The following is a 12,269-nucleotide window of genomic DNA, read 5'->3' on the forward strand; positions in this document are numbered from 1 at the left end:
CATGATTTTCCTGAACCAGAAAGAAGATGGTACTAATTATAAATAGTAATTTGTTCTACCATGAAGTCACCTTCTCTAATTAAACCACACTTCCTGTGAGAGAGCTTCTGGAGATAGGGCCAAGCTTGACTTCTGAGGAATTCCTTTTTTCTCCTTCTGAGTGATAGATTTCAGGTGAACACTTGAAGAAAACAGACTTCTCATTTCTTAAAGATAGATTATTCAACATAAAATTATTTTGTATGCACTGTGTGTAAAGAACTTCAAAACTAACAGTGGGAATATAAATATGATACAGTTTTATGATCATAATGATGACTTCGAAGTCATTTTACTTAGAAATACTTGTGTCTACTTTGTGCTGGTTTTTGGGACTAGGGAGATGATTAAGGTATAATCCCTCACCTTAAAGAACACATAGTTTCATGGAGTAGCAAACCATAATTTTAAAACACAGTTCTGTTGTAACAAGTGCGGTAATGACTCTATTATAGAATGTTATGGGATACTAGAGGTAATAAACCTAATTCTTTGTTTGATGTTAGGGAAAAAGGGGCTCAGGGAAGGCTTCCCAGAGGAGGTGTATATGAATTATCTTGAATAAATAGAAGTTTCCTAGATAGTTTTTTTTTTTAAAGGACTTCTCTTAGGATGATGATGGAGAGATAGCTTGGACTTAAAATGCAGATGTGGGTATGAGGTTGGAGAGTGTGAGCCAGATCATATAGGCTTTAGGGTGTGATGAGGAATTTTAACATTTACATACTTTTAAATTGCACTGGCAAACCGTTGCCATTTCTTAAGCATTGGGATGAGATGATTTGACTTCAGTTCTAAAAAGCTTACTTTAATTGCTCTGTGTTTAATGATTTGAAAGAGACAAGAATGGAAGTGGAGAGACTAGTTAGGAACTTGTCATGGTAGTCCAGGTGAAAGATAATGGTAATGGTTTAGAAGTAGAGTTGCAGCATAGTAGGCTGATTTGAAAGATCAATTAGGGAAAATGGAAAGGACTTGGTGTTGAATTTAGAATGAAAGAGAGTCAAAACTTTGTCCTAACTTTCTGCTTATGCAGTGGGATGACTGCTATCATTAAGGTTATTGTAGGGGAAGTAGGTTGGAAGAGGTATCCTTTAGATCCTGATTGCTCAAGCAGAGATGTTGAGTGTACGATTGGATATATGGTTTGGAATTCAAACAGGTTGGAGTTTTACAGTTAAGGATCATCAGCCTAAAGACAATATTTAAAAACACACTAGTTGATTAGGTGGGGTAAGTAATGCTGGTTTCTCTAACAAACCATTCTCCAAACTCAAGGGTTCCCATCAGTTCCTATCAACATACTGTCTTTATTTCTTGCTTATAGCACAATGCCTTGTGTGTTAGGCAGCCTTCCTGGGCAACTCTTCTCCAAGTGTTGACTCTGTGGGCTCTTTCCATCTTATGATGCTGTCCTCTTAAACTTGTGACCTCTAAGGTTGCCATGGAAAGGGAAGAGCAGGAATGGATGATCTCTCAGGGGGTTTGCTGACCAACCTTGGTAGTGTTATATCTCACTCCTCCCCATATCCCACTGGCCGCAATCCAGTCACGTGGCCCTCATCTAACAAAAGAGAAGCTGAGAAATGTAGTCATTCTGTGTGCTGTGGCAGAGGAAAATAATTAGAGTTTGGTGAACAGATAGCATTGTTTCTGCCATGCAGTGGAGAAGACCTTCTGGGCAGAGAATGTAGAAAGAATAGAAGAGAAGATTCCAAGATGGAGCCTACAAAACCTGGCATTTAGAAGTCAGTTAGAGGAAAAAGAGGGAACAAAGAAGTTGAGAAGGAATAGTCAGAAATCGGGAGTGGTGTTAGGTGGGTGGTAGAAACTGAAGGAGTCTGGTGTCATGGAAGCCAAGAGAACTTTTCAAGAAGGAAGGAGTTATCAGAAGTATGAGATGCCTGTGAGATTTTTAAGATACTAGGAAAGTTGGTAACAACATGAAAGGGAGGAAGGGTTGATTGATCGTCCTTGAGAAGGCAAAATGGAAAGGAGTCCAGAGAAGAAGGGAAGGAACTTGCCTTTAATGGGAGGAAGGACAAGGGATGAAAGAGAAAATGGACTCAGAAACAGAAAGGCTTATAACTGCAAAGGTGAGGCAGGTTTCTGCCCGATGGGGTGAGGTGTTGTTGAATAGCAGTTACATCCATGGGCTTTATGTCCATATTACCAGGGCCTTGTTCTCTCATTTACTAGAAGTGTGACAATGGGCAAGTTACTTAATCTCTCTTGCCTTGGTTTCCTCATCTGTAAAATGGGCATAATAACATTGCATACATTTCCATTAGGAGTAAATGAATTAATTCTTTGTAAAATGTTTTAAACCGTGTCTGATATGTGTAAATAAAGTTAGCTTCAGTTTCTCTTTACCTTTTCTTTTTAGTGAGGTTTAATGAGAGGCTGTCAGTTGAAAAGGGGATAGGGGAGCTTGTATACTTTACAAATGAGGAAAAGATATGAAACAGTTATTTATCATAGGAGTGCCTTTGAGATGGGTGATTATGATTTATAGTGTTGCCCATCTCCTGTGCTGTGAGATTTCTCTAGGAGCCTTGAGCTGCATAGGTGTGGGCCCAAAGAAATCAGGTGGTTGGGCTTATTAAGGTCTGGGTTTTTCTCAGGAGAATGTGACTGAGTAATGGGGGAGGAGCAAGGAGGCTAAGGGTATTTAGAGGAAACAGAATTGGACCTCTAAGACTACTGGGATGAAACATCTACCAAATTATTTATTATGTTTATTGTTTGTGGTGTATTTCTCCCCAATGGAAAGTAGGCTCCATGAGGGCATAGATTTTTATCTGTTTTTTTCTTTTCACTGCTGTATTCCAGACACCTAGAATAATGCCTGGTACATAATAGGCACTCATTAAATGTCTGTTAAATAAACTAAATGAAGTATCATAATCTAGGTGAGGTGATGGTGGAAGTGATAAGAATTGGTCAGATTCTGGATATATTTTGAAGATAGGTCTGATAGGATTTGCTGATGGATTGGATGGGGGGTGTGCAGGAAAGAGACGGGTCAAGGATAACTCCAAAGGTTTATGCCTGGACTTCTAAAAACAGTGGTGTTACCATTTGCTGAGATGGGGAAGACCAGGAGAGGAGCAGCTTGTGGAGGTTGAACATTGAGAACTCAGATTTGAATATAAGCCTGGGATGTCTGTTAGACATCAAGTAGAGACCAAGTCAGGTAGGCAATTTGATATTTGAGTCTAGAGTTAAGGGAGAGTTTTGGCCTGGAGATACACATTTGTGAGTCATCAGCACATTCATGGCTTTTAAAGCAGTGAGACTAGATGAGACACCAAAGGAGTGAATGTAGTTAGAAAGGAGGTGTAAGGACAGAGCCCTGGGATAAAACAGAGGGGTCAGGGAGATAAGAGGGAGCCAGTAAAGGAGACTGAGAAGGAGAGGCCAGAGGGAGAGGGGGGAAAGCCAGGAGGATGTAGGATCCTGGAAGCCATGAGAAAAAGGTGATTCAGGAGCTTCCTCTTGAATTAACAATGATCAATTCTCTGAGAACTGAGAATTGACCATTGGTTTTAGCAATTGTGGAGGTTACTGGTGACCCTGAATAGTTTTGAAGAAAATAAAAATAGAAAAAAATGTTTTTTTTAATGAAATTTAGGTTACCGTCTCTGGACAGATGTTAAGATTTCACTTAGATATTATTTTAGGTAGATATTCTTACTGATTTTATGGTATTTTAGAATACTGATTTATATGCTAAAATAGGTGGTTTTAAAATTGGTTATGGAAGATGACTTCCCATATGCTTATATGGTAGTTCAGAAAAAAAGGCCAAAAGTTAGTCAGCCTTGCTGAAATTAGAATCACTGATAGTTGTTTGGAGAGTGATTTTGGTTACTATGCTTCGTAACATGATCCTTTTCCTGAGATGTTTCAGGTCCGTAAAATGGAGAGCGTTCCAATTTCATATCAAAATAGTGTAATAGGAATTTTAAGGAATTGATTTAATTCACTCCATTATCAGTTTTCTAGTACCATTATCTTTAAAGGTTTTATGGCAGTAACTTTATTTTTTTTAATTAAACTTTTTTTTTAATTGAAGTATAGTTGATTTACAATGTGTTACTTTCTGGTGTATAGCATAGTGATTCAGTCATACAAATATACATTCATTTTCATATTCTTTTTCATTATAGATTATTACAAGATATTGAATATATTTCCCTCTGCTGTACAGTAGGATCTTGCTCTTTATCTGTTTATCTGTAGTAGTTTGTATCTGCTAATTCTAAACTCCTAATTTATCTCTCGCCTCCCTGCCCCTACCCTTTTCCCCTTTGGTAACTGTAAGTTTTTTTTTCTATGTCTATGAATCTACTTCTGTTTTGTAAATAAGTTCATTTGTATAATTTTTTAAGATTCCACATATAAGTGATATCATATGATATTTGTCTTTGTCTTTCTGACTTCACCTAGTATGGTAATCTCTAGGTCCATCTATGTTGCTGCAAATGGAATTATTTCATTCTTTCTTATGGCTGAGTAGTATTCTAGTGTCTGTGTGTGTGTGTGTTTGTATCATGTCTTCTTTATCCAGTCATGTTGATGGACATTTAGGTTGTTTCCATGTCTTGGCTATTGTAAATAGTGCTGCTGTGAACATTGGGATTCATGTATCTTTTTGAATTAGAGTTTCCTCTGGATATATGCCGAGGAGTGGATCACATGGTAACTCTTATTTTTAGTTTTTTAAGGAATCTCCATACTGTTTTCCATAGTGGCTGCAATAAATTACATTCCCACCAACAGAGTAGGAGGGTTCCCTTTTCTCTGCACCCTCCCCAGCATTTTTTTGTTTGTGGGCTTTTGAATGATGGCCATTCTGACTGGTGTGAGGTGATACCTCATTGTAGTTTTGATTTGCATTTCTCTGATAATTAACAATATTGAGCATCTTTTCACGTGCCTATTGGCCATTTGTATGTCTTCTTTGGAGAAAGGTCTGTTTAGGTCTTCTGCCCATTTTTTGATTGGGGCTTTTTTAAAAAAATTTTTGAGTTGTATGAGTTGTTCATGTATTTTGTAAACTAAGCCCTTTTCAGTTGCCTCGTTTGCAGATAATTTTCTCCCATTCTGTAGGTTATTTCATTTTGTTTATGATTTCCTTTGTTGTGCAAAAGCTTGTAAATTTGATTAGGTTCCATTTGTTTGTTTTTGCTTAAGGTAGTAACTTTTTAGTGTGGTAGTTTAGAACTTAAGAGTTTTTATGGAAGTTCCATTCACTGGTAATTTTCTTTTGCTGTTATATTTGATTGTTAATTTCTAGAATTTATGTTGTCCTTAAAGGTTCCAACGCAGTACCTTTTTTAAAGTATAGTGTAAATTGAGAGTGTTCCATTTAAAACATTGTAAGAAAGTGATTTTGATAATTGCTAATTACAGAGTTTTAACCTGGAACATTTTCATTAATGAAAATTGTTATCCATCTTAATGTTGTTTAGGAAGATTCTTACCTCTGAAGACAATGTTGGGACCAAGGTATGATAGTCAAGTTGCTGAAGAAAATCGGTTCCATCCCAGTATGCTATCAAATTATCTAAAGAGTCTGAAGGTAAGAATCAAAACATTTTTAAAACTGCTTTAACATATTTTCTCTCTCGTTTGTTCTTCAGGTGACTTTTTAAAGTAAACCTTTTTATTTTGAAATAATTAGTTGACTAAGAGGAAGTTGCAAAAATTGTGCATAGCATTCTGTGAACCTTTCCCCAGCTTTTCCCAATTGTGACAACTTATATACTGTATTACAGCATCAAAAGCAGGAAATTGATGTTGGTATGGTACTGGTGTTTTATATATATATATATATATATATTTTTTAATTGAAGTATAGTCAGTTTATAGTGTTGTGGGTGTAGTACTGTTGATTAGATTGTAGACCTGATTTAGTTTTTACATTCATTAATTTGTATGTATATGTACATAGTATATAGTTTGACCTAATGTATAGATTCATGGTGATAGTTACAGAACTGTTCCTTCTCCTCAAAAGAACTCCCTCATGCTAGTCCTTTAGAGTCAGACCCTCTTCACACCCCCATCCCTATAGGCTGGAAACTCATAGCTAACCTATTCCCTATCTCTGTAGTTTTGTCATTTTGAGAATGTTATATAAATGGAATGATACAATATGTGACCTTTTGGGATTGGCTGTTATCACTAAGCATAATGCCCTTGAGGTCCATCCAGGTTATTGTATGAATCAACAAAAATTTTGTTCCTTTTTATTGCTGAGTATTCAGTTGTATGGATGTGCCAGAATTTATTTAACCATTCTCTTGCTGAGTGCTTAAATAACAATTTAATCAATTTGAGTTGTTTCCAGTTATGGGGTATCGCAAATACAGTTGCTATGAATATTCATTACAAGTGTTTATATGAACGTAAGTTTTCATTTTTCTGGACTGAATACCCAAGCAGTCGTACCATACCCAATGGTATGATGATTGCAGGCATGGTTAGTTTTACAGGAAATTGCCAAACTTTTTCTAGATGAAAGTTGTGATTTTAAATGTTATTCTGACATGATACTAATTATATTAGTTTCCTAGGGCTGCTCTAACGAATTACCAAAAACAGGGTGACTTAAAATAGCAGACATTTATTCTCTAACAGTCCTGGAGGCTAGAAGTTCCACATCAAGGTATTGGCAAGGTTGGTTCGTCCTGGAGGCTGGGAGGAGAGTCTTTTCCATTCTTTACTCCAAGCATGGCCAGCAGTGCTTGGTATTCCTTGCTTGCAGCTCCATCAGTGGTCTCTGCTTCATTCTTGACATTCTCCTGTGTGTTAGTATCCAAATTTCCCTCTTATAAGGACACGCTAATCCAGTATGACTTCATCTTGATTATATTTGCAAAGACCCTCTAACCCTGTTTCCAAATAAGGTCACATTCACAGGGAGTTAGGACTTGAACATACGTTTTTAGGGGGCAGAATTCAACCCATAACACCAACCATCGTTACTGTTCTATTTTATACTCTTGGTAGTCTGTTATTGTATGCTATATTAGTACATTCAAATATTGGTGCCTATTACGTGCAAGGCTCCTATCATGGGATAGTGAAGTTACCACTTGGTTTTTGGTAACCTGTTAACTCATTCCTACTCTTGGTGTAGTTTTGGGTCTTTATTTATTTATATATTTTTTATTTTAGCTCACTTGTAAACTTTCAATTTTTAACCTTCACTACTAATTACATGTTGAAAGTTATACTTAACATTTATAGAGCATTAAGTATTTCCCAGGCAGAGTGCTGAGAGCTTGGGCTTGGAAGCCAGTTAGTCTGGGTTTCAGTTCCAGTTTGCCACTTACTGCTTTTGTGGTGAAGTTGCATAATCTCTTCATGTTTCAGTTTTCTCATTTGCAAATAAAATTAATGCATATAAAGCACATAGAATACTGCTTGGCACAGAGTAAGGACTTCATTTAAATCTCAACAACAACTGTATGAGGTAAATTCTATTATTATCCTTATTTCATGGATCGGGAGTCTATTAAGAGAAATAAATTTGTCTGTGTAATAGATGTATGAATGTATGTATATACCTACAGATACCTTCACACGCAAACACATTATTCACACAGACACATCACATGCACATAAACACATTTATACATATATATATGGGCTCAGGGCGGCTTAGTCACACAATACAGTTTCTCAGTTTCCTTAGCCAAAGTATTCATATGTATTTAGAAAATTCATATTTTCTTGCTCATGTCCACTTTTCATTCACTTCTTATTTTGGACCTGGAGACAAACAGCATGGGTTCTAATTCTAACTGAGACACTGTATTATGGCATCTAAAGCTTCGTGTGTGGCAATAAGATCACTGCAGAAGCTATGTCGGAAAAGGGAAGAGAAGTAGGCTCAGGGGTAGAGATTGCAAAAAATGCCATCAAAAGTACATTTCCTGTAAGTGCGAGCTTGCTTGATTGGTAGACCTGTCCCTTATCCATACAGGACCTGAGAAATTGGGAGGAATCAACAGAGCACATTAAGGCAGCTAGTTGTATTTTAGAAGCACATAATTTTGTCTGTTTTGTGATTTATGAAATTTAAATATTTTTGCCATTTTTCCCCCTATGACAATGGAGTTGAATTTTTCTGTAGACTAGTCTCCTTTAGGAAAAGCTGACAACAGTTACTCAATAAAATCAATAACAACAAAAGAGAGAAAAATAATTTAAAAAGTACACATTGTTTTTCTTGCCATTCTTCTTAGAGAGTATATGCTTTAGAATGAGGTGGAAGATATGTGGCTTAACTGTTCTTTTACCTCGCACAGTTCAGGTGTGCATTTCTTAGTGAGACTATCTTGCTAGGCTGAATGTGATTCTAGTTGTTAAAGATTTCTCAAACCTATGGCCCCTGAACACAAACCAACTACTTTAGTTACTGCTCAATGGAATAAATAATGGTTTTGTTTCAATACAAGAGGAAAAACTGGCTGAGAAATGGGAGTGAGTCTTCAATGAGATGCATAAAAATGGCCATGTGTCCTGTTCTTTATTGATTATTTAAGGGATTTACAAGGGAATTTTGACTGTACACACTTTTTACCCTACATCCTCACTTTAGAATTTAACTGCCTAACGTGGTGTAGTGATGTGATGGCTGCTTGGAGTGTTGATTTGGTGTGTGCCTGGAGCTTGGGTTGGCTGTATTTCAGATAGAGGCTATCCCTGTTCTGGCTTCTTGTCTAATAATCACTGGAATGGCAGATGCAGAAAACTATATTAGCGTTTGTGTTTTTAGGTAAACTTTCGTAATGTTGAAGTGGAGTCTTTTGCTCATGTTCTTGTTTCATCATTATTTAGGGGTTAATTTATCTCACTTAGTGCCTGCCAAAGTTCTGTGCTTTGAATAAGACTTGGGTAAGTGATGCTTTCATTGTTAATAGTTCATTGCCAGAGTGAACATACAATCTCCCTCAGTGGAGCTGGATAAACTGGCCTCAAATATTGCCATTCAGTCAACTTGTTTTGGAACAAATTCAGTTACGAGTAAATCTGCCCTTTTTTCTTCCTTTCTTTCTTTCTTTCTTTCTTTCTTTCTTTCTTTTTCTAAAGGTTAAAATGGGCTTGTTGGTGGACCTGACAAACACTTCAAGGTTCTATGACAGAAATGACATAGAAAAAGAAGGAATCAAATATATAAAACTTCAATGCAAAGGGTAAGTCATGTATTAAGTTTCTTTAATAATGAAACCTTTCATTGAAATTTATAATCTCTTCTTTTAAAAAGGGATGTTTCTGTATTACTAGACATGGTGAGTGCCCTACAGCGGAGAATACTGAGACATTTATTCGTCTGTGTGAGCGGTTTAATGAAAGAAACCCACCTGAACTTATAGGTATGTTTGGCTTTACCACTGTTGAATGTTTTATTTTGTGATTGGGTTTTGATTCTCTTTTTCACAAGTGAGTTGGTGAGTTTTTTTTTTTTTTCATTTTTATGTAATCACCAAGAGTGTTTATTAGAGTAGTAGACTAACTTTTGTGAACTATAAAATAGATGTATTTTTCTAATTTTTATATTTTTGAGATAAAGCCCTAATAGTCCCTTTTCAGTTGTACTGTACCTTAAACACTATATATTTAATTTTTATAATTTTGGATTTTATACTGTATGTATCATTCTGAACTTTCCTTTTTTCTCTCATATTATATTTCTGAGCATGATCCATGATGATGTATGTAACTTGTTTATTTGCTGTGGTGTAGATTCCATCATATGAGTATACTATTAGTTTATCTTTTCTCCTGTTGATGGATAGTTCTTTCAGCAGATATATGTTGATTCTACTCTTTGCCAGATACAAGTTCTTAACACATCTCAGTGGAGAAAACAGAAAATAGGGATTGGTGGGGGTGGAGGGAGGGAAGGCAGGCAATAAACATAAATGTAATAAATAAGTAAATGTTCTTAAAACAATAAGTACTTAAAGTATTTGTGTTATTTTCAGTTATTTTTTACTATTATAAACAATGTTACTAGGAGTGGTTTTATAGAAATTTTAAGGTTTATGATTTTTAGCTTTGATTCTTTGCTCTTTCTGGTATTTATATTGGTATATGGTTTGAATTGAGGATCTAATTTAAATTTTTCTATATAGTCAGTCATTTGTTTCAGCACAGTTTATTGAATAATTTTTTCTCTATAGTTAGATGCCATAAATTAACTTCTTATATGTACTATTGGAATTTTTTTCCAGTTCATTTGCCTTTTAATCTTTTTGCTAATATTTAAAAACTCTCGTTGTTAGTATATTTTCTTTTGTGATTTCTTTTTAAAATTTTAAGTAGCTAATATTTTCCCCATTTAAAGAATTGACTGAAAAAATTTTAGGAATAGTAAAATTCAGAAGATAAAATAGTTGGATACAGATAAATAAGAAAACATCAATAACTTTTCTGCAAATAAACAGCAACTAGTTAGAATATATAGTTAGAGTGATCTCATTAATGTTAATAATATTGGCTAACATTAAACATTTCCTCTCTGCTAGTCACTCTGTAAATCACTTTATATACACTATCTCATTTTCTTCTCAATTCTGTTAGGTAGATATTGTCACCCTCATTTTATAAGAAACAGGCTTGAGAAGGTTAAGTGACTTGCTCAACATCATTCACACAATTGGAAAGAGTTAGAGTTTAGATCAGATCCTAAGTAATCTGAGTTGACAGTTTACACTCTAAACTATTTCTGTCTTCTGTAAAAGAAGTACAAAACACCAAGGAATAAAGTTATTAAGAAATGTAGAAGTTCTTTATTAAGAAAAATGTACTTGGATATTAAAAGACTGAAGAAATAGAGAGATTGTTTTCAAATTAATTTCAGATTTTTAATGTAATTCTGAGCAAAATCCCAATGAGACTGGAAGAATTACTATGAAGTGAATTTCTATTTGTAAAATCCACTTCCTCCATTAAGTCAGTAAACATTTATTGAGCACAGAAAACAATTGTTTGGCAGATCATCAGGCAAGATTATGAGCAAGAAAAAATTTGAAAAACAAAAGAATAAGGGGGTTTTCCTTACCAGTTATTAAAGCATATGGTAAAGCAGTGGAAACTATAGTTGTTTCCTGGTGGTAGAGATGGAGGGGGAGGGTGTGATTATTCAACAAATGATGTTGAGACCCTTAGCCAGCTATATAATAAAATATATTTTAGGTTCATATATTTTTGAAAGGACCCATTGTAATACAGGGGAAAATATAGGTCAGTATTTATTTAACTCTGAGGTAAGAAAGGATATTCCAAGTATATCATCAAAGGCAGAACCCATAAATAAGTATTTTTTTAGGAGTGTTCCTGGACCACCTGCATCAGAATTATCTGAGGATCCTTATTAGAAATGCATGTTTTAGGGCCCCATCCTGGACCTGCATAATCAAAAACCCTGGGAATGAAGCCTAGGAACCTAACCTTTTTAAAAACAAGGGTTTGTGCCTTCTGAAACAGCCTATACTCTATGTAGTATGTATCTTTAAATAAATCTACCTTTACTCCAAAAAACCAAAAACCAAAAAGAAAAAAAAAAAACAAAAAAAAAACAAAAACCACAAGGGTCTGAGGTGATTTTTATGTACACTTAAGTTTGAGAACACTGTCAAGAATTAATGCCTATCAATGATAATAGTAACAGCTGCTATTAATGAATGCTTATTATTTCCCGGCAGACTTGGTGGGAAACTTTAAATGAACAAATGAAGGAATGAAAGAATGCAGTCTTTTCACAACCACTCTGTGTAGTATGTGGTGGTATCCCTATTTTACAGATAAGAAAACTGAGCCTCAGAGAAATTAAGTAGGTTGCCCAAGGTCACACATCTAATAAGTATTTAAGCCAGGTTTGTAATCTAGTTTCTGACTTCAAAGTCCAGATCTTTAATTGCTTGCTACACAGGTTTCTAGATAAAAGAGAGAGAAAAAAAAAGATTCTGTATTACAAAATACAACAGAAGCAGAGCAAAAAGATATTTGACAAATTGGGAGCAATATTTGAAGCATATATATGACAGATTCAAAGTTAATATTCTTATAGACAAAAAGATTTTATAATCCAACAGGCAAAAGAGGCATTCCTCCATAGAAAAATACAGAAAACAATGGAAATGTAGTTTATGAAAGATGAAATATAAATAGCCAAGAAACATGAAAAAATTTTCATTTTTACTTCTTAA

The 12,269-nt window shown here is 35.1% G+C and overlaps 1 protein-coding gene across 4 annotated transcripts in view; it reads left to right on the plus strand.

The window, feature by feature from the left end:
- RNGTT (RNA guanylyltransferase and 5'-phosphatase) overlaps positions 1-12,269 on the plus strand; it is a 264,777-nt gene that overhangs the window by 67,987 nt on the left and 184,521 nt on the right. For all 4 annotated transcript variants that reach the window (XR_010381315.1, XM_064486867.1, XM_031456025.2 and 1 more), the window contains exons 2-4: positions 5,517-5,626; positions 9,148-9,251; positions 9,343-9,431. Coding sequence is in view for 3 of the 4 variants with exons in the window: in XM_064486867.1 (XP_064342937.1) it covers positions 5,517-5,626; positions 9,148-9,251; positions 9,343-9,431 (303 nt within the window). In the remaining variant the exon portion in view is untranslated. The remainder of the gene's footprint in view (positions 1-5,516; positions 5,627-9,147; positions 9,252-9,342; positions 9,432-12,269) is intronic.

Source organism: Camelus dromedarius, chromosome 6 (genome assembly GCF_036321535.1).
Source record: "Camelus dromedarius isolate mCamDro1 chromosome 6, mCamDro1.pat, whole genome shotgun sequence".
In the NCBI taxonomy this organism is placed as follows: Eukaryota; Metazoa; Chordata; class Mammalia; order Artiodactyla; family Camelidae; genus Camelus; species Camelus dromedarius.